Consider the following 25033-nt stretch of genomic DNA (forward strand, 5'->3'; position numbering starts at 1 on the left):
TCATGTTAAGTTTGTCATCAAGGAGCAGCCCCAAGTCCTTCTCTGCAGGGCAGCTCTCAATCACATCATCCCCCATCGTGTACTGAAATCAGGGATTGCCCCGACCGAGGTGTAGGACCTTGTACTTGGTCTTGTTGAACCTCATGAGGTTCTCAGAGGCTACTTTTCTAGCTTGTCCGGGTTATCACCTCCAAGGCATGAAAAGTGTCAGGAGAAACAGTTTGAAAGCAAACACGCTATCGGTGGGACATTCTGTCTAACTTTCAAAAAATACAATTGACTTTGATGAAACTTCGCTGTAGCTTAAACCTAAAACAGCCCACTTTTTGTACTAGTAACCACGTCCTGCACCATTGCCGGGTGCTTGGTGCAGCAGCTCCTGCCCCAAGCTCCCGGAGCAGTCCCCACGCCTGGGGGAGGCCCCGAGCCGCTAACGGTGGGACGGAGGGGGCGGGGCCATGGGCACGTGGGGGGCGGTGAGAGCCAATCGGAGAGCGGCGCGCCACTCCTGCGCCTGTAGCCCCGCCCCTTCCCGCGCGCAGCCGCGGGAGGGAGGGAGGGCGTGGCGCCCTGCTCACGACTCGCCCTCACGTCAGACCACGCCCACACCCCGAGCCACGCCCCTCGGTGACAGGCCACGCCCCTTTCGTGACCACGCCCACGCGCCAGACCACCCCACGGTAAAACGCGCCCCCTGTCAGGCCGAGCCCCCACTGAGGCCACGCCCCCCGCCCCTAAGACCGCGCCCACGTCTCAGACCACGCCCCTACGTCAGGCCACCTTGCGTCAAGCCACGCCCCACCCGTAAGGCCACGCCCCCTCCCCACGTGGCCACGCCCCGTCGCAGACCACGCCTCATCTCGGACCACGCCCCCACGTAGGACCGCTCTCCCTTTCACCCCTAGCCCCTCAGGTGAGGCCACGCCCCCACGCGAGGCCACGCCCCCTCGCACGTGAGGCCACGCCCCCCGCCCCCGCTGATGCCGGTGACCGGGGCGGCGATGCCGGCGGCGAGGCGGCGGCTTATGGGGAAAAAGAAGAAGGAGGAGGCGGCGGCGGCCGCGGCGATAGGGTCGGTGCCCTCCGCCGGGTCGCGCCTCGGGGCCGCTCTGCCCTGCCCCTGAGCCGCCGGGAAGCGCCAGTCCCGAGCGCCCGGCTCCCCCCACCCCCGTCCGCCATCTCCTCCATCCTCGATGTCTCCCCCGCGGCGCGGAGGCTCTTTCGCCGCCTCCCCGCCCTCTCGCTCCTCGCCGCCGGTCCGGCGAGAGGCGCCCGGCATCCCCGCCGTCAGCCCGTCGCTGCCTCCCGCGTCCCCCGGCTGAGCGGCGGCGGCGGAGAAGCCGCCGGACCGACGATCCTCCGCGATGAAGGTGGAAGCGGGAGACAACTCCATGATCAACCTGTCGGTGCAGCAAGTGCTGAGCCTGTGGGCTCACGGCACCGTCCTCCGCAGCCTCACCGGTAACCGGGCGGGGTCGCGGCGGGGCGGGGGGAGCCGCTCGGTGCCCTCCGAGCCAGCCCCAGGGTGCACGGTGCGGGCCGTGGGGGTGGGAGCGGCGTGTCCGCGCCTCTGGGGCTCCCGAGGCTCACGCTCCGCTTCACGGGAGACGAGAGGGGGATCCGCGCGTTTAACGTGTTGGGAGGAACGGGGTGGGCGCTGGGGTCCCGTGGGGATGCGCGAGTGAAAGGAGCCGAGGGCGGGGATGCGGCCGCTCGCTTTTTGTGCGTGTGTGTAGGCAACAAAAGCCTGACGGTCTATGGCTTGTGTACGTGAGCGAGTTGATGGTACCTGCGTGTGAGTAACGGGTTGTAGGAGGTGTGCCTGAGTGTATAAATATCTGTGGAAGGCTGGAGTATGTGCCTAGGGGAGGGGCGTTTTGACAGGGCTGTAAGAAAGCTGAGAAACGAACGTGAGAGGCAGGGATTTCCCTCCCCACCCTAAATGTACCCCTGGACAATGAGAGCTGTGGGAGTTAGCGGGGTGGTTGGTGTCTCCTGAACCAACAGACATGATCTTAAGCACCCGCGATTCTTAAAGACTGAACTGTTCTGGAAAAGTTCTGTGAACCAAAGCAGACTTGGGTCTTCATCCTCTTCATCCTTTAGCTAGTTTTGGCAAGAACCGGCTTTTCTTCTGCTTTGTCTCATGCAGAAAAATATGTATATAGTGTACTGAGGGACATGTAGCAGAGAGGTGCATCTTCTGTACAAATGTGAAGAAAAGTGTAAGCTTCCAGCTCTGAATAAGCAAGGATTTTGCATCAATAGCAGAAATGTTACCGAGAGAATTATTTCTACTTGCCAAAGGGGTATATTAAGTGGTGATAGATTAGTGGAGTGTATTGAGTAAAAGGGATATGTTTTAAATATTTATGGAAGTATTCCAATATTTATGAAAGAGTATTACGCCATCTTCCCCCCCCATAGTAGTGATTATTAGATATTTTTTTTAAAAAAAAATCTATTCAAAGTGGAAGAAATATGATGAAAATTGAGGTGTAGATGAAGTTTAACCTGCAGCAAACAGAAAATGATCATCCTAGGCTCTGTTTTAATTTCCAAGATAATTTTTAGTGTAATAAAAATGTTACGCTCTTTTGTGTGGTTTTTTTTTTTTTTTTAATCTGTGAATTTTTAAAACGTGTGCCTGCTGAATAAATTTTCCGGGTATTACCATAGCGATGGACTAATACAACTTATTTTCTGAATAGTTATTTCAGCATACTTGTAAAAATGTATCTTGTAGTCTTAAAGGAAAAAGCTAATGGTGGATTTAACTTCTAGTACCAGACATCCGCTATGAATTTTTTCTTATTTAGGGCATTATGCAACATAGGCATTTTTATGAAATTCAGTGCTGAGTGTTAAGTAAGCAAAACAGCTTGTTTCTTGGTGCTTTTGCAATATGATGAGGAGTTGCACAAGGTATTTTTAATGGGAAGTAATTTTGTTTTTTAGTTTAATAAAGAAAAATAATTATTTATCAGTCATAGTATTGTTGGAGAATATGTTGGTGTTGGTTGTAGTTGCACTATAGTTTCTAAACTGGTGCTTAAATGCAGGTTGTTCTTAGAGCCATAAGCTGTTGTGCTGAATGTTCTTATGGCTGTCAACAGTTAATAACTTCACTGGATTTAAAATCTTCTGTATAAGATGCATTGTTACTGATTATGTCTTAGGAGATTGTTTTTAATATAACAACTGATATTAACCAGCAGCTCTTAATAAACTTACATAAACCTTTCCCAAAACACTTACTAAATGTAGAAGTGAACTTTGTACAAAAATAGAAGTTCTAGTTTCTTTCATGATAAAAAAATAGATGTGTGAATGATTTTATCTTGTTTGACTACTTAATTCAATCCTTTCTGCATTTCTATCAACTGTGAAGAGAAACTTCCTCAGAGCAGTAGCAAAAGAAATTCATAAATATAAAGTATTCTGTAATTATTCTTTAAGACTGCTTTGTGTTTATGGACTTGAAATTGTGGTCTGGACTTGGCTTTTAAGTTGCTCAAATGAAAACTTACTTTCTTTAGATAAACAATGTTGATTATGTTTGACGACAACAAGCTGTGTGGTGCAATCCACGCGCTGGAGAGAAAGAATGCCGTCCAGAGGGAGTTGAACAGGATTAAGAAATGGTGCCTTGCAAACCTCTTGAAGTTCAGCAAGGCCAAGTGCAAGGTCCTGCACGTGTGTCAGGGCAGTCCCGAGCATGTTTATAGGCTGGGTGGAAAACAGGTTGAGAGTAGACATAAAGAGAAGGACTTAGGGTTGTTGGTGGGTGAGAAGCTCAGCGTGGAGCTGGCAGTGTGCACCTGCAGCCTGAAAGCTAACCATGCACTGGATTGTGTAAAAAGTGTGACCAGCAGGTCAAGGGGAGGTGATTCTCACCCTCTACTCTGCTCTTGTGAGACCTCACCTGGAGTACCACGTTCAGTTCTGGAGTCCTTAGCACAGGAGGGACATGGATCTGTTAGAGGGAGTCCAGAGGAGGCCACCAAGATGATCAAAAGGCTGGAGCACCTCCTGTATGAGGACAGGCTGAGAGAGTTTGGGTTGTTCAATCTGGAGAGAAGAGGGCTTCAGGGAAACCTTTTGTCAGCCTTCCAGTACTTAAACAGGGCCTATAGGAAGGCTGGGGAGGGGTCCCTTACCAGAGAGTGTAATAATAGGACGAGGTGTAATGGCTTTAAGCTGAAAGAGGAGAGGTTTAGATGAGGTATTAGGAGGAAATTTTCTGCTGTGTAGGTGATGAGGCATTGTACAGGTTGCCCAGGGAAATTGTGGATGTCCCATCCCTGGAGGTGTTCAAGGCCAGGTTGGATGAGGCTTTGAGCAACCTGGTCTAGTGGAAGGTGTTCCTTCCCGTGGCAGGGAGGTTGGAACTGGATGATATTTAAGGTCCCTTCTAACCCAAACCATGATTGTATGATGAAAGCTGTGAAGTTTTATCAACAAGTTCATATCTTTCTTAAAAATACATTAACTTTCAACAGGCATGCGATGTGAACTGCAGCCTCAGCCAGGAAGTGCTCCAAACATTAATGGTTTAATATTGGCATTTTTTTCACTTTAGTGAGAAGATGAACCATTATTTTTACACTCTATGTCTAGTTCTGGTTCAACATAAAAAAAAAGAAATCATGTCTTTCATATACGGCCCAAAATACCCAGGAGACCACAGAGAGTTTCATTCGTGCCACAGAAACACCCTGCAATAGCTAAAGCTGCAAGCAATGTTCTTTGTAGATGAATGTTGGTCCATCAACATGATACTCCAATACTTTGATTCATGTCTTCCGACCTTCACTTGGGAGGAGGAGGAGTATTACTGTTAATAGTGGAGGTAAGGTTTTGGTAAGTCCAAGAGAGTAGGCTTTTACCTTGCCCGGTTTTACCTCTTCCAGCAAACTCCAAGAATGGCTCCTTTATATGGGCCTTTATATGTTTGTGTTTTAGAACTAGTGGTAGATCAGAGTTTACTAGAGCAAGTTAGGTAATATCTGTATCTGAACTGGAAAAAAAAATAATCCTGGTTTGAATGCCTGTTGAAGTATTTATATTTAAAGGCTACTTCCACAATAAAGATCTTGGTAATATTCCTGTTCTTTCAGTAACCAATGTGAATGTTTTGTTTATGTCTAGTTGTTACACATTCCAAAGATTCAAGCTTCTGGTCCAAGTCATTGCATGTTCCAAGAATGTACAGTTATGGTCTGAATGGCTTTTATATTAGCCTCTGTGGACCTGGAGGGAGGATGTAGTCTTCTCTGTGTCACTGCATGCAGAGTTATACTGTATGACTTCTAAAGTTAGAGTCACCTTCCTTACAGTCTTTGAAATAACAAAAGTCTATAATTTTAAAGTGCTGGACAGCAATAACCCCTGAATTTGTTGAAAGTGAAGATTTATAAGGGGTGACCTGTGTCACATAGGAGATGCTCCTTGCCTGTTAGATTTTTTTTTTTTCCTTAGCTTCATCCTGTAATCCTTTGTCCCTGATTCTCTGGATTACGCCTTTGTCCCCTATCCTGTAACTTGAGAGGGCTAGTCTATAATTAATGATTTAAATGCTCTTCAGCAAGTACCTCTCTTCCACTTACTGCAGCAAGAAAGTGGCATCTCCAAACAACGATTTGATGGCATAGTCCTGATAACTTTGAGAATATCAGTTAATAAAATAATTAAGGAAGAGAACAAGCGATGAAGAAAAATACTGTAGCCTGTAAATAGCTAAGTTACATTTGCAGATGTATTATACTGGCATTTCTTATTGTGAGTGCTTCAAATTTATAAGTCTAAAGGAACATTGCATTGTACGATTTCTTAATTCAAACTTTAACACATGCTACTATGTTGACTTAAATTTGTATCTTTGTATTCACAGCACAGATACTTATTGCTCCCCTTAAGTCTAGCTAATAGCGGTAGGCTGTGTGCATAGGTTAGAATCTCGGGAGATGCTTTTAGAGTAATCAGTCTTGATTTATGAAATATTACAGGCAGTCATTATTCATCTGGCAAAGCAAACTAAGGATTACTAGAAAATAAAACCGCCAAAGGTGAAGTGCTTCTTGTTTAGTGAAGATGAGTGACAGTAGGACAGCATGTTTATATGTGTAGATAAATACTAACATTTATGAATTTTATATACTCTGACTTTGCACTTTTTTATTTGTCCAAGATAAAGCTGTTGATGTAATACAACTTCAAGTTTTGATAAGTGGGAAGTGGCATGAATGTTATTCTAAACTGTAACATGCTTTAAAAACTCATTTTCTAATCTCAAGTGTAATCTTTATGGTTGTGTATGCCTACACCAATATGACATGTATAATGTCTGCTTATATATAGTACCTAAGAGTAGAGTATGTATGATAGGTATCTATAATATGTATAAAAATCTGAACTAACAAAGAAATACTCTAAAACCGGAGTGATAGGGCATGAATTACAAGTTACTTGAGTCTTGCAGTTTTTCTGGTAGGAAAAAATTTCCACCCAAGTAAAACCAGTGGAAAGGAACGTAAGCTGAAGACAAGATTTAAGGTAGTGGTTAACTGCTAAGAATTTTAAATAAACCTGAAGGACGGATCTTAGTACTGTCTCTGTTAGAAAAGCTGTGGCTTCTCTGCAATAGATTAGATGTCAGTATGCTTGTAAGCTAGTTATACTGGATCTTCCCTGGTTCTGGTGTGTTCCTTTGAAAACTGCTGATTTTTGATACAAAGAAATTTTGTTTTGGCTACTTAAGAGTAATTTGGATACACTGAAAGTAAACTCTGACTCTTTCTTAGGGTCAAGCAAAGGAAGCTGGCAGGTTTTTCTAAAGTTTTATTCTATTCATGGCTCTTTAGGGTAGCCCTATGAGAACACGACTAAGTGAACTGAGGCTAGGTTGGTGTTTTGAGCTCTCTGTCAGATAAAGTGAAATCATTATTATTATACCAGCAAAGGAATCCGTATGTGTGGGTCATCATCAAAAGAGCAAGCTAATTAGTACAGATTTGCAAAGACTGACATTTTTTTAACAGTGTACTTTTTTATCAAGGTAGCAACCATGATCGTGTAGGTAAATTTATATTCCTTACACTATGAATCAGTATATAGGACATAAATGGGTTTTGCACCAAACACTTCAGTCTCCCTTCTTCCTTGTAGACACATATTGCAAATCTTTCAACTATGTTACTTTTGAACAAGCGAAGTCTTGACCATTTATGTCTGGATGTCCACATTCTCTTTCTCTCCTTTCTAGTGGCATCGCTCAGTGTTATCCTCAACCTGTTCTTTGCTTCCTTCATTGTTACTCTAGCATGCTTTTTTTCTGAGCTTCATCTTTCATTATGATTCTGGACTTAGGTGATACTGAATTTTAGAAAATCTCGAACTCTTCCACTCAAATTCCTGTGGATTAAGTTGTCTGCCCTCAACCTGTCGGAGTAAGAATGACGAAGCTGCTGTCTGCTTTTGTGGACCTTGAAGCCTCCTTCAGTTTGCTTAAATGGTTATCTGTCCTCCTTACCTTGTCCATCTATGTTAAACAGCTTACCAGCCATCTTCGTCTCTGGCCTAAATAATGAGTGGAAGTAAATAAGTGAGCACGTTGAACTGTCAACCATAAACGTGATAAAGGAGGATAAGAAGCTATGATTCTTCCTGCCTTTCCTTTGGAGGGTGTTCAAAAGAGATTCATACTGTTTCAGCTTCTAGGACTGATATTTTAATGAAGTGAGGTAATGATTTGACAAAGTAGATGATGTGTACTTAGAAATGTAAAAAAATTTTTTTCTTTGTATTCAGAGGAATTGCTAGTAAATATGCAGTCACTAAATGTCTATACAGTAGCTGAAGAACAGAAAACACGTGAAATAATCACTTGATACAATTCTCTGAATTGCAGATCTTTAAGGGATTTTTAACGACGACTTTAACATGACAAAGATGACTGTGATGCAAAGATTATAAATTATGTATGTTGTGTAAGTTTTATGGCAAATATCTTGCTGTATATCATTGAGTCCCTCACCAGAAAAGCCAGCTTTGGAATCATAGAATCACAGAATGTTTTGAGTTGGAAGGGATCTAAAAGATCATCCAGTTCCAACCTCGCTGCCACAGGAAGGAACACCTTCCACTAGACCAGGTTGTGCAAAGCCTCATCCTGCCCAAGGCCCCCTCCAATCTGGCCTTGAACACCTCCAGGGATGGGGCAGCCACAGCTTCTCTGAGCAACCTGTGCCGGTGCCTCACCACCCTCATCATGAAGAAATTCTTCCTAATGTCTAGTCTAAATCTGCCCCTCTCCAGTTTATACCCGCTGCCCTTCATCCCACCACTACAAGCCTTTGTGAACAGTCCCTCTCCAGCTTTCTTGTAGCCCCTGCAGGTACTGGAAAGTTGTTATAAGGTCTCCTTAGAATCTTCTCTTCTCCAGGCTGAACAAGCCGAACTCTCTTAGCCTGCCCTCACGTGGGAGGTGCTCCAGCCCTCTGATCATCTTTGTGGACCTCCTCTGGACCAATTCCAACAGCTCCATATACTCCTTATGTTGAGGATTCCAGAACTGGACACAATGTTCCAGATGAGTTGTCACAAGAGAAGAATAGAGGGGCAGAATTGCCTCCCTTAACCTGCTGGCCTCATTTCTTTTGATGCAACCCAGGATATGGTTGGCCTTCTGGGCTGTGAGTGCACATTACTGGCTCATGTTAAGTTTGTCATCAAGGAGCAGCCCCAAGTCCTTCTCTGCAGGGCAGCTCTCAATCACATCATCCCCCATCGTGTACTGAAATCAGGGATTGCCCCGACCCAGGCGTAGGACCTTGCACTTGGTCTTGTTGAACCTCATGAGGTTCTCAGAAACCTACTTCTCCAGCTTGTCCCGGTCCCTCAGGATGACATCCCATCCTTCCGGTGTGGCAACTGCACCACTGAGCTTGGTGTCATCTGCAAACTTGCTGGGGGTGCACTTGATCTCACTGTCTGTATCATTGATGAAGATATTAAACAGCACTAATCCCAGTATGGACCCCTGAGGGACACCACTTGTTACGGATCTCCATCTGGACATCGAGCTGTTGACCACTACTCTCTGAATATTTCTTATCCACCAAACAGCCAACCTGTCAAATCCATCTCTTCAATTTAGAGAGAAGGATGTTGTGGGGAACTGCGTCAAAGGCTTTACAGAAATCCAGATAGATCACATCTGTTGGTTTTCCTGCGTCCACTTCTGTGGTTACCCCATTAGAGAAAGCCACTAGGCTGGTCATACAGGCCCTTGGTGAAGCCATAGAAAAGTATGATCTAAACTGATTATTAAAAGTTTTGTGTGATCAAATTCTCTATTTCTTTAATATCAGACTCAAATGCTACTGTCATATGACAATTAGGTAAGCTAACAGAGGACCTGTGTGAGGGGTGGGGGAGGACAAAATTATTCCTCTAGTCTCTCTGCTCGTAAATGGAAGTTTTTTTAGCTGCTTTCATTTAACAAATTTAGATATGTAAGTCAGTGGAGAGTGGATAATGTAGAGCAATTGTATTTGTTGGAGTTACCCAAATAAATAGTAACCCCAAATAGAAGATGATCTGTAAGTAATTTGTCTAGTTACAGTACAAAGACAATTAACCAGTCCTCAATTGCTTGCTGTGTCCCTCACCCTGCTGCCTGCCTTCTGCAAATTGGAACGTCACAGGCCTGTGCCCCTAACCCTTTTGTTCACACCTATCACTTCCCCCTTCAGTCTCCTTCCCAAATAAACAATTTTTTTTGTCCTTCCTACCGCTTATCTTCAGCTGGACATGAAGGTGTTTCCTCCCTCCACCTCCCTCCCATTCAGCTGTTCTGAGATGAGCACCTGTAAGTTTTAGCATCTGCAGTCTGTTTGGCAAAATTATAAGCTATTATGAATAATTTACAATGAGAAGGTACTGCATTATTACAAGTAACGCTTCCTGAATTTCTGGTGTCAATGACTTTATAATGCTATAGACTTGGAAACCTAAACCTCTGTGAAGTGATTTTTATATGCTGCAGCTGCATTTGTGTGGACCAGTGAATATTTCTGGATGTTCTCTAAGGTCCTTTTGAATACATTCAATATGTATGTTGCTTTTAAGGAGAAGGAGAAGAAGAAGAAAGTGTATTGCAAAGAATTCAAGTTTATATTGCTTTATCTAACAGGATATTTGGGGCTGGTTCTATTCTTATGTCTCCTGCCCTAAATATAAAGCAAAAGGTGATGCTAATTTTCCTTGAGCCTTATTTGGAAAGTAAATAAAACCTAAGATAGTTGCTCACTATGCAGATATTTTGTTGTGTAAGGGTTTGTAAGTATTTTTGGTTTCTTAGTTACAGGGGAGTAGTTAGTCTTTCCTCTTCTTCTGAAAATACAGTCATCCTAATAAGCCTTTCTATGACTAGAAATCAGTTCCCTTTTCTACCTGATGAGCGTCAACAATGGCCACAAACACTACTTTCCTAAAAGACAATGCAGTGCCTAGTAAACCCTGTGTAACTTACAGGGAATGACAGTGTCTAAGTCAGATTCCAATAGACTTCCATGGCCCAGTTTCAAGCTTTTCAGCTGCAGTGGTGTTTTAAAAGAGAATGAAAGTGCAGCTTTCAGTGTCCTAGGACTGTCCCTGAGATACAGTTGCAGAAATGCAATATGAAGAGCTTTTCTTCTCCTCCCCAGAGCATATCTATGCATTGGCTGTTCAGAATAACTGGCTGCTGAATGAGCTGCCATAACTGCAGGTCCCTTCTTGCCTGAAATAACTCAGTCTTCAGTTCTTGGGTTTCATGTTAAATGGGGACAAGTTTATCTCATTCTGATGCAGTTTTATGAAATCAGTTGATATCTGCCTCAATTCAGTATCTGCAGCAGCACACATTCCAGAAGTTTGGGTTTAGACTGTAGGAGGGATGATGGGATAATACTAATCAATACACCATTGGTGTATTTTTATAATTTTGATAGAGTAGTGTTTTGAGCTCTTAGGGATCTGTATTTGTGACTTTTTTCAATGAAAGGGTCTTCCCTGATAGCTCTTCCAATGCATGCTAAAAGAATGGAAGTGTTCCTTCCTGACAGGGTTTTCCTGGTTAATTTGTTATGTGGTTTTTGTTTGCAGGAAAGTAAGCTTTTTTTTTTTTCCCCCTATCTCTGAAGGCTTATTTTCTTATGGTCAAACTGTAGGTGTAGCTGGGCTGCTGGGTTCTAGGAGGTCTGACACAAAACCCCCTGAGACTGTGCCTGTAACCTTTTATTTAACAAATTAAGAAAATCAACTTAATCTTCAAAATACTTCCCCTCTGAGTTGACACACAGTTGCTTTTGATACTGCCAGTGTTCAGAGGAATTCCACAGATTGTTTTCTAAAAGGCTGATGAGGATCTCCCTTGGATTTTCTTTCACATCTTTTACCAACAAAAAATGGGTTCCTTTGAGCATTGACTTGATCCTTGGGAAGAGGAAGCTGGGTCTGGTGATTCAGGTTGGGGCTCAAGCTAAAAACAGCTTCACAGACAAAGTGTTGTGGGCTGGTACACACTGGCATTTTCCACCTGAGGGTAAGAAAACATCTGCATTTGAACATGTGTGTATTCATACAGAGTGAAGCAATTGTGTTGAGCTTTGTACAACGTGTTCTATAGCCATCTCTTTGTCTCTCCCTCCGTGCTCTTGGTTCCTGAGGTATAGGATTAGTCTCGGGTTTGTTTGTTTGTTTGGGTTTTTTTGTGTTGATAATACATTGATGGATTGTTTGGCTAATCCTTGCTTATTTGCTTCTACTAGAAAAGAAGAATGGGAACACACAAGCTGTGCTAGGAACAGACAAGGCTTGTTAGGACCGCGAGAGGTTCCTCTCAAACTTTCCACAGCAGATGAGATCAGTCATCAGTTAGTCTTTCTTAATGTTAGAGTGGGTTTGTCATGTATTTGTAGAGTAACTGCTTGGCACTCTTGCCCCTATCCTGTCACAGCAGCTTCTGAGAATAGTAAGATATTCAATGGAACAGTGCTGTGGCCATTATCCTTTTGCAATGATTTCTGAGCTCCAGCTTGGGGCCTGGGATGAAAGGATGGAGGATCTGAGGAAAGCTGCTTGGAGCCACCATAAATGTGTGTGCATATATTCAAGCTCTCAAAGAAAAGTTACATCTTTCTGAAGTATTAATTGAATGTAGATTTACCACCCACCTTGCCGCTCTCTTAAGAGAGGCTTTTGGTTACCAAAATTTGGAGGAGTTGTAAATCTTAAGATATTGTTTTGCCTTTTATGCTTTAATGAAAAGGGAAGGGCTGAGTCTAGTCTCAAAGTAATGCTAAATAAATAAGCTTAAGCTCTGTATTTGTGCTATCTATATACATACGGTATTGACTTTGAACTCGAAGGACTGTGCTTATTGGTAACAACCATCTGTCTCAGCATCTTTTTGCAGGGTGTTTTGTTTGAGCTGTGATGTATTTTTTTATTTAAAAATACTTTCCCCCTTTTTGTTGCATTTTCCCACCCTTTTGAGTTATAGTAAATGCTTTTAGAAAACTACCACCAAGTGACAAAGGTTCTTGAATTCTTATGTGGCTTCATTGATGGTTCCTGCTCTTTTGCCTTGAAGGTAAAGATCATGTCTCCCATTCTTCATGTTTGTGCTCCGCATGTTCTCATATCTTGTCCTTGCTTAGTAATTTAAATAATAACATCTTCCTGTCTCTGAAGTTCTGTGTGAAGCAATTATTAATAGAAGTGAAGAGTTAGATGTGTTAAAATTTCTTGTTAAAATTGTGATGGTTTTATTTGTGTCTTTGAAGCTAATTCAATGAAACGCTCTATACAGCTCTTGGGTAGACAAACTGAAGTCTTTAATCTCAGTTTTCCAATTTCATGTTAACTGGTGCTTTTTTCTTGTTGAAAATAAAATGACAAGACAAAACAAACCCTGAAACCACACACACAACCAAACCAAAACAAAAATACCTCCAAACAATTCTTAGCTTTTCTCAGTTCAGTCTTTGATTCAGAGAATATTTCATTCTGTGGGAGTAGTTACAATACCTGGTAAGAAGTTGCAGTTAATGTGATTTAAAGAAACTATTAAAAGAATGATGGACGACTTTTTATAATACATCTGAATTAAGTATAGTGCCAGAATCCTTTTTATTATTTTTTTGATCATAATAGGGTTGTTCCTTTCTGATAGGCTGCTAAAAGGGGGCAAGTGTCTTGAGCATATGCTAATGTTGTCACATTGATTCCTTTTAAGATGGAAATCGGTAATGCTTTTCTTTTACTGTTGATTATATGCAATGTTTTGAAGTTTCATACTTACAAAGTTCTTGTCTCAGGAATATTAACCCTTTATCTGACTCCTTTCTTTCAGAGATGTGGTACTGGGTTTTCCTCTGGGCTCTCTTCTCCTCTCTCTTTGTCCATGGTGCTGTGGGAGTATTAATGTTTGTGATGCTGCAGAGGCATAGGCAGGGGAGGCTGATTTCTGTCATTGTGGTCAGCATTGGATTTCTGGGTTCTATAACTGGAGCAATGATAACCAGTAAGTCTGTCTTTTGTTTTGTTTGTTTGTTTTTCTTATTTCATATCTAAATTCTAAAAAGAAAAAAACTTTCTCTTAGTGATTTGTTGATTGTTTATTAAGGATTTTGTCTTAGTTGTATAGCTACCCTAATGACAATTACAGCCAAGTTTCTCTTCTGTAAAGATAAAACTACTGTGAATTGTTAGAGCAGTGCAGAAGTCATCCTACCCTTCCATTGTGGAAGGCGTGTATACCAAGCTTTTCAAAAAGTGTATGCTCAGCAGGTAATACCTTTTTGGGATCAAGAAAAGCATTCCTATCCTACTATGTGTGTGCTTTTGTCAAAGGTTTCTGATCAGGATCAACTCTTAGTACCCTTAAAGCCGTATGTTTCTGTTGGAAATGAGGTCCTGATCCCTTGGTTATAAGGCTGGCTTCCTGCTCATTTCTATGGGCCTGCTGAAGTTTTTTTACATTGCACCTGGTTAAGATGTTGCTCTTAAAAGGAATACAGGTGTCATGTAGGTGGTGATTTGCAGCCAAGAACACTTGTTTGGGGAAGTTACACTTGGCCCATGGATTTCAAAGAACTTCTTTTCCATTCTTGGCTTGGCTGTAGTGTTACTTTTTAGTTTATTTGGGTAGGGAGGAAAGGGGGATAAAGGCCACTATACTCTCCCCTGCTGGGAAAAAAAAATAAAAAAAATTAAGCTCTGCTGTTGTTTTAGGTAAAATGCTCTTTGGCAAAGATATCTGTTACAGAGTTTCTTCTTATGTTTGTCTAATGCCTATCACTCAAGATATGTTTTAGATGTTTTTTATTTCTTAACGTTGTATACACAGATGAGATGCTATACTATTTGTCTGTTAAACCAGAATGCTGGCAAGTTCACAGAGCTATAGTTGAAACCTTTACTCATTAACACATTGCAGAAAGCAGGTGAATTTTATGTCTTAAAGTGCAGAAGTGTTACATCTGAGCAAATATGGCACAAGTGATGTTGCCAAGATCATTTTGAGGAAATGCTCCTTAGCTGTTTTCATCTAGAGTTATCAGTAGCAGATACTGTTTTTCCTAAGAAATTCAGTTATCTGTGTCAATACGTATGCCATAAGATCAGTAGGACGCTTTATTCAGTCTTTGGCTTTATCATATACAACTACATTTATGTAGCTTATAGATAGGCTACAGTAGCTTTCCCAAGCAAACAGCACCATGGTAATTTTTCTTGATTGGGGAAGGGGGGGCAAGAAATAGTGAATATTATTTTCACAAGGAAGAAGCTTGTGCTTCATCATCTGAAGCAATACTGATCAGGAGTTCCTAACAATAAAAATCAATGGATTGAATGGGGCTTATATCAACTTGAGTTGTATTTTCTGTTCCAAGATCTTCAGTGTTTTTAACAAGATGGTCTGATTTGAAAGGCCTTTAAGGATAAGAAACTGTAAATCTAGTGGCTATGATATACCCCTAAACAGTGGGCAAGTCTTGTTGCCTTTCATTCCCACTTTTTCTGTGTACTGCTCAGAATATCAGAATAGTGGTATCACTTCAGCTTTGAACACGTTCAGGGATGATTTGTGACAGATTATTTCTCATTGCTGCTGAAGGTCCTCCTTGACTATGGGTTTTCAAAGTTTTATAAAATTTGCGTTTTTATTTAAAGTTTCGTTAAGACTTTCCTCAAAAGTTTGTTTTAATTGCTATATATTTTTCAACCTGGAATTTCTATCATTTAAGACAGTGTAGTTCAGTATATCTCTACTTGGTTTTTGCTAAGGTGAGGTGGAACCAGCTCAGTGCTGTTCTATTACACATTAGGCTGGTTTTTGTCTCTGATTAAAATGGCAGTGGCCCTGTTACAAGATCACTGATGCATGAACACTTCTGAAGAACAGAAAATAGGAAACGTGATGCTGGAACACCACATTCAGGTTCAGTGTTTCTCAAATCAAAGTGCTTTGTTTCTCTTACCTATGCATAGAAAGAGGAGCAACACAGTTGTATCTTTGGCATCCAGTTTTGCAGGTCAAAACATCCAACAATTAAACAGTACTGTTTGTGTAGTTGACCTGAGAATTTCTCCAAGCTTACAATGCAGAGTTGTTATGCTGTTCCCAAAGGTATCACACAGAGCACTGTAACATGATTAGCTAAATACTTTTACTTTCAGGTATTTTTGTTTCTGGACAGCACTGGTTTGTGTCATACTGAAAGAAATTCTGTGGAGAGCTTCTGAAGGTGATAAAATAATAAAAAGAAGATTTTTAATAGGCATTGTGCTGCAAACTGGGATGCAAGTTGAAGTATTTAGTTGTTTGGATATATGTGATCCAGTACTTGAAATAGCAAACTGACTTCAATTTCTGTTTTTATTTCCAGTCCTCTGCATTGTTTGTGTAGGTGAATTAATGCAGTGTAGATACTAAATAATGCAAGTTTAATTTTGCTCAGGTATGTCCTTCAAACTTTCTGGCCTTCTGGAATGTTTTTACAAGCATATAGAATAGAAGGAAACCACTCAGTTCTTAGGCTTTGAAAAAATCACAGAATGTAATTGTTATTTTAAAAGGTATAAAAATGTACTAAATAGCAGTGGATACTTTCAAAAGAAAACCCCAAGCCCAAGAATGGATAAATGTCAGGCAGTTTGAGGCAAGGATTTTAGTTGTATTACATCCAGAAGGGTCTGTTCTTCCTCCTCTCACCAAGTGCAGTCCTTTTTGGTAACATATTCTCATTTCCCCAACTGGCAGCCAGTAGTAGTGTCTTTTGGCTCTATACCAGTTCCGCTGGGTTATGCATTACGGGTTGTACTATACACTGGTATATCATGAGTATAAATACAAACTACCAAATTTATGATTTTTATTATCGATATTTTCCAGAATATCTCTGTTTTCTAAAGAACCTCAACATTTCTGTTGTTGATTAACTAGTAGCATCAAATTCTAGTATCCCACTTTGGCCGATTTGAATTCGCTTTCAGAATTCAAACACCAAAATCATTTTAGTGTCAGCACTAGGCTCAGTCTGAAGGATCTCTTTCAGCTTGTGACAGCAGATAATCAAGGAGCAAATGGAAAAGCTTATGTAAGGTAGCTGAGTGAATTACCATAAGGCTAGCCTTCTGCTGAGATTTTTCTGATAAAATATACTTTACAGAATATGCTTTTTTAAAGAAAAAAACATCAACAGTACTCCCCCAACCCCATACTTATTCACCTAACCATCTGTTTAATAGCATTTATAAATGCCGTTATGGCCAAAATTATTTATGAACTCTACCTTTCCTAAAATTTTTGTAAAAATGTGGTATTATTTTCTTAAGGTATCATATTATATTCAGATACAGTTTGTACTTTCAGAAAAATATTCTGGCACTTCATGTATTTCTGTCACTACCGGGTTTTTGATCACTTCAGCTGATTTTTCTTGCTAATGACTGTGCAAAACCAAGAAAACTCCCTATTTCTTCAACTCTTGCCTGTTATTTAAACATTTTGATGGCTTCCTACTTTCTTTGAGCCTTGAAAAAGCCTCTGTGGTCTCTGAAAGCATTTAGTAACCATTAGATAGTGTCTAAGACCATGTATACTGAAGGTCTAATATATGTTCCTTTAGGCAAAGCAAGGGCTTTATAGAAAATACTTGTTCAGAAAGTGTTCAATAAAAGCTTCCTTCTATAGGTGAGCTTCTGAGGGTTGGATTGAGTAACATTTTTACCTAAGGACACAGCTGTATACAAGGCTGTATTTCTTTTTTGAATGAACATTTTGGCATCCTTGAAAGGCTTAGAAGTTGTTTGAGCAGAAAATATTATTCATTAGCATTTTATTTTTTTTTGACTGATCTTTCTCAGGTGCTTGCTCCAAGACATCCCAGCTATCCGTTTGCTCTGTCACTTCTGTACTTCAAAGGCGTTTGATAGACAGTTACAGAATAGACAGATAATAGAAGGGAGTTAGTAGCACCTGGCTTTGTTTACAGTGCAGTATCTTTTCTCCTTTATCCTGGTTGTTTGTTATACTTTAAATAGATATTTACACACAACTGTTCAGGTAAAAGTGTGTCTTAATTTTTAATGTGTTCTAGCTCAAAACCTAATCATGTTGGTTAGAAATATTTTCTCATACTCATTCCTGGATAACAATGCAATACTTTGATCTTTTTCATGTTTTGTTTGATTTGCTAAGCAATTGTTAACAATTCAGCAGTTTAAGTCAAAACTAAACTGACACGATATGACCAGTTAATTCAACTGAAATATTAAATGAAGCTGATAGGTGTGTGTTTACAGCTGTTTTGTAGATGCTAGCAATTTTAATGTTGTCTTCTCATCTATACAAGCACTATCACACCACTCTGGATCCATTTTAAAGGATTTTTTGCTACTTTTTAAAATTAACAGAAGTCAAATATTTTGAAGATATCTACAAGGATATGTCAAGATTCAGTTTTCTTAGATGAAACTGGTGTGGGAAAAGTTAAGCTAATTCAGTTGGGAAAATCATTCCTGAAGAACTTTCATAACTAGAAAACTACTAGCAAGACTAGTGATACTATAATGCCATGTAGTAGTACAGTGTTTAATAGTGTTCTATAAATGGCTGATGCATAGACACAGTAAACAATTTGTCATATGTTTCAACCTTGGTTTTATTTCTGTAATTTGATAATTGTTTTTCTTGTGATTCTCAGGTGCTGCAGTAGCTGGAATTTACAGAGTAGCAGGAAAGAATATGGCTCCCTTAGAAGCTCTTGTCTTTGGTGTTGGACAGACAGTACTGACATTAATTATCTCATTTTCAAGAATTCTTGCAACGCTTTGAGACTTATGTAAAAGGGGGAAAAAAACAACTAGTTTAAAGAAATCTTTTATCTGAAGAGAAGCTTCCTGAGAGTGGATTTATCAGCTTATGAACTTGAATTCTAGCACAAGGAAGCTATGTGGGATCTGCACTACAAATCTAGAGTTTCAGTCAGATGAACAGACTGTCCTCTAGTGTCTGAACTGTTGTACTTCTGCACTGCACCTTATGTGCCTCAGTCACAGGCAAGGTGCAATTCATGCGTGCGAAGCTGTGATAAAGCACCTTGAATAGCTGCCAGTCAGGTTAATGCTTGGCGATGGGATCATTATTCTGAACAGTGTTTTAATGAAGTAAAGAGATGCTCCTGAAAATTGCTGTATGTGCCAAACTTGGAGTTTAATTCTTAACTGTTGGTTGGGTAACCTTTGTAATTGTAATTACGGAAGAATGCTGTGAAAACGCACTCTACTTGAATTCAGGTAAAATAGCAAGATAATTCAGTTTTGTATTAGCAGAATCTCTTTGAACACAGAATATTCTTATTCAGCATTCAAAACAACTGTTAAGTCTGTTTCAAAGTGTAAATGAATTTTGATGGGGTTTAAGAACCACAGCTTTAGCAACCCTGATGTAATTAACACTATGTGTAGAATGGCTCATGGCATTTTTCTGAAGCTCAGCACATCATTTCTTCACGGTTTTAGCTCATCAGAAATCAGTAGTTTAAGGAGACTGTGTGAGGGTTACTGAGTACAATCTGTTGTGTATGCACAAATCTTAAATTGATGCTTTCCTTGAAATTCTTTTGTCTTAAATGTACAGATGGTCACCAGCCCTTCTGAAAACCTCAGAAAGGCTGCTCATTGCAAATCAGCTCCCTGTATTTATTTAAGCACTGATAGGATTCTTAACCTTACCTGTCTTCTTTAAAGAACACACAAATAACTTTAAGAGAATACACCTATGGGGAAAATTGAAAGGGGTGAAAATATGATGTACTGTTTTTCTACTACACAAACATGTTGTGTTTAATAAAATAGCTACTGTACTCCAAAAGTTTGGAAGTGGGGCAGTGCTGATGTATTTACTACCTTGTTTCTGAACACTTTGTATCTTTGGAAAGATGAAAATAGCTGGATTTTTCAAATATTTAGCTTTCAGTAGAGTTTGTGATTTTTCCAGTTTAAAAGGGACAGTGGTGGTGTGCATGTGAAGTGTCTGAAATGTGAATGTTTTGGAGTGAATAAAAATTTTAATTCTAAAATTACTAATTATTTATGAAATGCAAAATTTACTGGACCTGAAGTTCTGTGTGAGGAATAAGGAATCTTTTACATGTCTCCTCAGCTGAATGCTTTTCAGCAGTCAGCTTTTAATGCTGTCAAGAAGAGTAAATTGCTCAAAGATTTTGTTATTAAGATTTCGAAGACTTTCAGGACTGCGGAGACCACTGACACCTACTGCACAGCTGAAAAAAAAAATGTTAAAATATAACTTAAAATCCAGTCATATTGTTTAGTGCTTCAAAATATTGTTGATTAACCTGTCTGCTATTATTTTTACTCCACAAGCTGTTTTTTCTAAGTGCTAAGGATGCTAATATTTGTTTTTTTGTAAAAAGAGTATTCAAGTTTGAGAAATGTACAAAGTTACAGTCTTTGCAGGGAACAAGGTGAAATGTAGGTTTATAAAACTTTAGTGTTATTTTTGGTTTTGATTGCTTTAAAATGTGGCTGAATATATATATTATTATTATTATTTTGAATGTCTTCAAAAATGTTATATTTCATGGCTTGGGACTTTTTTCTTGTGGCTTTTACTTTCTGGCAGTACTTTTTGGCTTTCTGTCATTGCGCTTTAGTAGACAGTGAAATGATTACATCTGTAAAAGGCAAATTAAACTTCTCCCCGTTGTCTTAAATCATGAGAAAACTGGTATCAGGTATTTACATCAAATTGAATAATAATATAATCGAAGATATTTCTCCTAGTGTGCCTTGTTACATATATTTTTAGGGGAGAGGATTAAAAAAAACCCAAACAAACCCAAACCATATCTTCATTCTTTTTCTGGTTTTGCTATTCTAATTAATTTGATTATTTGATATAATGTCTTATTTACAGACGTTAAAATGTTTCTTTTTGACAACCTGGAAATGCTTGTCTGGATCAAAACCAACCATTTTGTGAAGCACTATATTTAGTAGTTTAGATTGTATCATGACTTCACCTCACACTGAAATTTCTTCCTAGTTTCAAAATTTCCTTGAGCATCTTGATTCTTATTTATTTATGAGGCTATTATGCTGCCACTGATCAACGGCTTGCTGTCTTTCACCAAATTGAACTGTAACAGACCACTGCGAACTTATGAAAGACATATACAAAACTTTCATTGATGAACTTCATTCTTCTTTTTATTGCTGTGCCAATGAAATCCATACAATCCATTGTAACTTTCTTCCTTTGACAAAGAGGCATCTGCAGACGTTGTTACCTTCTTCTAAATAGTTTTGTTGCATAGATGATTGTAATATCTTTTAAAAAATTGTAAGGTGCTTAGTTGTGTGTGCTTTGTAAAGCATTATTGCCTGGCAACAATGAATAAGCAGATAATATAATGCCTAAGTAGCTTAACAGAGGCAAAGATGTGCATTTGATAGAAATATTTTATGGTTTTAGCTATTTCTTGTAAGGGATATACGAGGACAAAAAGGTTGTCTCTGAAATATTCTTTGATCATAGCATAAACTTGCTGCACAATAACTCCAGGAGTGAAAAGAAGTGTAAGTGTCCTTATGTTTGTGGAACTCTGAAGTTTCGTTCCACATGCTTAGAAACAGCATTGTTAAACATAAGGTGCTCCAGTCAGTGAGTGCAGTGTATGCATATATGTGCATGTGTATGTATGATGGTTTTAGGATGTGTACTATACCTTACACATACTACCAGTTTAAATAACTTTTCCAAGAAAAAAAAAATTACTTCTGATAACCTTTTTTTTCCTTTAGTCAAGAACAAATAATACATCAATACAAACTAATCTTGGAGGGAGGAGGGAATACTGAATATACTATTTAAAGTGAAGAAGCTTCTGCTGCTTTGTTAGAGGCTGCTGCAGTTAAGGATTTAAACATTCCACACACTTCCAATTCATCATAATGATCAAAAAATTTGGGTTTGACTCAAACTCCAGATATGTTGCAGAAAAAAAACCCCTCCCAAATAATTATTGTCTTTCATTTTGTGGAGAATTCTAAGATTATGAAGCTAATCTGTGCACCATGACTAGTGCTATGATTTGAAGTTCGCTCTTGACAGTTTTATTTTAAAGAAACCAATAATTTAACCAGCTTTGATCATTCAACATTGACCAGAGAGAGTAGTCTTTGTTTTGTGTAAAATAGCTTTCTGATTTTGAAGTAAACTCTTATTAATACTCTAATAGAAATAATATTCCCTCTTCAACATATTGCATATTGATATTTATTTTGTTCACAATTTGTTTTTGAGTTCGGGGATGGGAACTTATATAATGCGGAAGCTGTAATGGAGCCTAAGCTCTATTAAGTGTAAGAACTGATTTAATTGTTATTTTCTGCTTTAATTTATCAATTTTATGCACTAAGTGTATTCTAATAATGCCTTTCCTGCATTAAACCTGAATATTATATCTTGAGTATATTAGGCTGAATGATTTTGTAGACAGCCATTCAACATCACACATGGAAAGGTATTCTGTATTCTGTTAAAGCAATGAAATCATCTGCTGGGCTGCATTAGTTTGTGTACTTAACTGTACATCCTTCAGAGAAAATGAAATTGTCATAGAAGGTAGAGTTTAAGCTGAGTACATGCCATTTGATATCTTGTATGTGAGAAAGATTGTGTCTTGACAGCATGCTGTTTCCCACACTTGTGCCTAGACTTGTACTTGAAATCAGTTTGTCTGTTAAGTTTAAATGTAATCATAAAGATACCTCAAAGTGTGCAAAGATGACTTACTGCTTAGGATATTCTCCCAGTACAACAGGTGTAAAACCAATTATAATCTGAAGTAATGATCTAAAGTAGCATTTCCTTTCAGGGACGCACATCTTTTAACTTCAAATCATTTGGCTTGTAGTTACTGTATGCTTTAAGAATTACAGCAAGGATAGTAGTTAGATTTGTCAGTTGTTCAAGGGAATGGATCGCAAGTCCTTTTATGGATCAGAAAGAAAAACCAACCAACCCCAATCTGTTTTCAGTACTTGATTGATATAAAAGGCATTCCCTTTGATTTGCAATCCAACATTTTAGGTTTAATTAAGGTATTTAATATCACCATTTAAAAATCTGTTTCTGGATTATCCATCATATAAGGTACAATGATGAGGCCATCAGAGCCAAAAAATTAAAACACTTTAAAATTACTTGACCGGAGGTCTTAATTTGTTTGAAATGTACTTAACTTTTATACAGATGATGATATTTTTAAGGTCTTTAATATTTTTAGGGTTTAGAGGACAATCAAAACCCACTAAAGGTAGACATCGATTTTACAGTTAGAAACATGTTACAGTATTTGACGTCTATATCAATAACTGTAACAGTTGTACTATAAGGTTTACAAATATAATATAGTCAGTGTTATAACCATTTGGCTTTGGCTGAGCGAATAAGGAGAGGAAAAATGGAATTGGAAAATCTTTAAAAATAAAAAAGGCAGAAAGTATATACATTTGTCCACTGACAAAATTCTGCACCTCCAGTGCTATTTGTCATCAAACATGACTTAAACAATAGGTCATACACAATGCAGCATAATAACTCTCTATAAAGTGTTTTATGGATGGAACACATTCTGCAAATCTGTATTGGAAATAACTGTTCGTATTTTCACTTGCTGTAGTTAGCCACGCTAAAGGATCATGGCATTGTTACAAAGCTCAAGGGTAGTAAGCACAGTGATGGAGAAGAGTGATTTAACATATCGTTGATTTGCGTTTTGTCCAGCACTATATTATACTGTGAAAAAGTTATTAACTTTGAGGTGTGGATGTACTGCATGGTCATGTAACAGTTTAACTCCAACTAAAAAAAAATTGATAGTACTTTAATGGCTGACATATAAGCTGTAAATACTGTATACTGTTATCCTTCATTTTTTAAATAACTTTTTTATTTCCCTATTTGTGTACAGTTCTCTGTGTACATATACAAAACCCCACCCAACATTTTGAGAACCTTTTGTAGTTAACATTTGAATTTAAATTGCAGTAATGATCTAAATACATGCATTCAGCTGTTTATTTAGTTCTAAGTTTTCATTGTATACTTTCAGGGTCTTTGAAAAGCAGCAATAACAGTTGGACAGTTATTTAAAGTAAATATTTTTTCTGCACAATTTCCACTTCCATGCTTTAGAATGGAGACACGGTGGAACACTTGTCCAATTGTAATGTTTCAAGAGCCTTTAAGTAGGTTTTATCTCTTTTTTTTTTGTGACAGAAAATGTTTTGTAGAAACTTATAAACAGAATTTACAAGTTAAACATAGTTTCTCATGCTGATTTATTTGTTTTAATGTCTCTGTTAAAATATTTTCAGAAACCTTTCATAGTTTATTGCATGTGCTTATAAATAAGTAATCATAAAACTATGTGTCAACCTCTATATGAAATACTCTGATAACAAAAATTTTACATTTTGTGAACCTGATTAAAATGTACAAATGTACACATTAAACAAAGCTAATTAACACAATTATTATTTTTAATTTTATTATTATATACTTCCTTCTGACTGTAGTGATGTGTTCCTGCAGGCATCTTGATTTTGCCTTATAGATAGAAAAGAACTTCAGTGGGACCTCTGTTGGGACAGGACTGGAGTGTATTGTAGGTGAGACTCATTCCCCCAGTTTTTTTCCACACATGATTTTAATACCTAAGACCTCTGTTTCTGATAGTTAAATTCTAACGTGTGGGGAAAAAAATGCCTGAGCAGCTGAAACATACATAAATAGTTACAACAGAAACAGTCACCTGCTTTTCTGGTTATAATAAGAATTTGTTAATGCAACTGGATATGCATAATTTGGAAAACAAATTGGTTGCAGAAATGAAAACCAGATTGATTTAGTTCATTATCACGTCAAGCCAGCTCACAATGGAATGCTGTTTGGGAAAAAAAGTATGCTTAGTCAACACGATGTGAACATTTTTATTGAGGTTTTTTGTTCATTGTTGTTGACCTGCTGAAGATGATAGGTACTACTTATTCCTGCTTTTGTCACAGGTTCTTTGCTTTTAAGGAATTCTAATTCACCTTGAGTGTATTAGTCAAAATGGTGTCTCCAAGGGGTAATGGCTAAGTATAATGTAAGCTTTGTATTGTTTATTTTAAATAAAATGAATATTTTTATTTGCTTTATATTTTATTAAATCAATCTGAGAATATCCACTGGTAAATCTGTATCTCTTCTATGCAGACTGAAAGGTACTGCTTTTAGAGATGGCATCACAATAGCTGACTTCTCGTGATGAGCATAAGGGGACTTCTGAAAACAGGTTGCCACGTCTTGAGGGGGTGGGGATTTGTTTGGGTAATTTTAATTTGTAAGTTAAAGTTTTCCAGATTAACTTTTATTGCAAGTGGTGGGGGCACATGTAGAGAAATT

At 39.0% G+C, this 25033-nt stretch overlaps 1 protein-coding gene across 1 annotated transcript; it reads left to right on the forward strand.

The window, feature by feature from the left end:
- Window positions 1–1013: 1013 nt before the first annotated feature.
- Window positions 1014–24720, forward strand: TMEM170B (transmembrane protein 170B). The gene is made up of 3 exons (XM_069853701.1): window positions 1014–1461; window positions 13400–13570; window positions 18258–24720. The coding sequence occupies exons 1-3, from the start codon at window positions 1365–1367 to the stop codon at window positions 18386–18388; spliced, it is 399 nt and encodes a 132-aa protein (XP_069709802.1). The 5' UTR covers window positions 1014–1364; the 3' UTR covers window positions 18389–24720.
- Window positions 24721–25033: the final 313 nt, after the last annotated feature.

This window comes from Phaenicophaeus curvirostris, chromosome 3 (assembly GCF_032191515.1).
Source record: "Phaenicophaeus curvirostris isolate KB17595 chromosome 3, BPBGC_Pcur_1.0, whole genome shotgun sequence".
In the NCBI taxonomy this organism is placed as follows: domain Eukaryota; kingdom Metazoa; phylum Chordata; class Aves; order Cuculiformes; family Cuculidae; genus Phaenicophaeus; species Phaenicophaeus curvirostris.

What these genes read in the sequence shown, in the direction of transcription:
- TMEM170B (XM_069853701.1), top strand. Translation starts at nt 1,365, where the DNA reads ATGAAGGTGGAAGCGGGAGACAACTCCATGATCAACCTGTCGGTGCAG. An exon ending in CGTCCTCCGCAGCCTCACCG is followed by an intron (nt 1,462 to 13,399) that starts GTAACCGGGCGG and finishes CCTTTCTTTCAG; the next exon opens with AGATGTGGTACTGGGTTTTC. An exon ending in AACTGGAGCAATGATAACCA is followed by an intron (nt 13,571 to 18,257) that starts GTAAGTCTGTCT and finishes TGTGATTCTCAG; the next exon opens with GTGCTGCAGTAGCTGGAATT.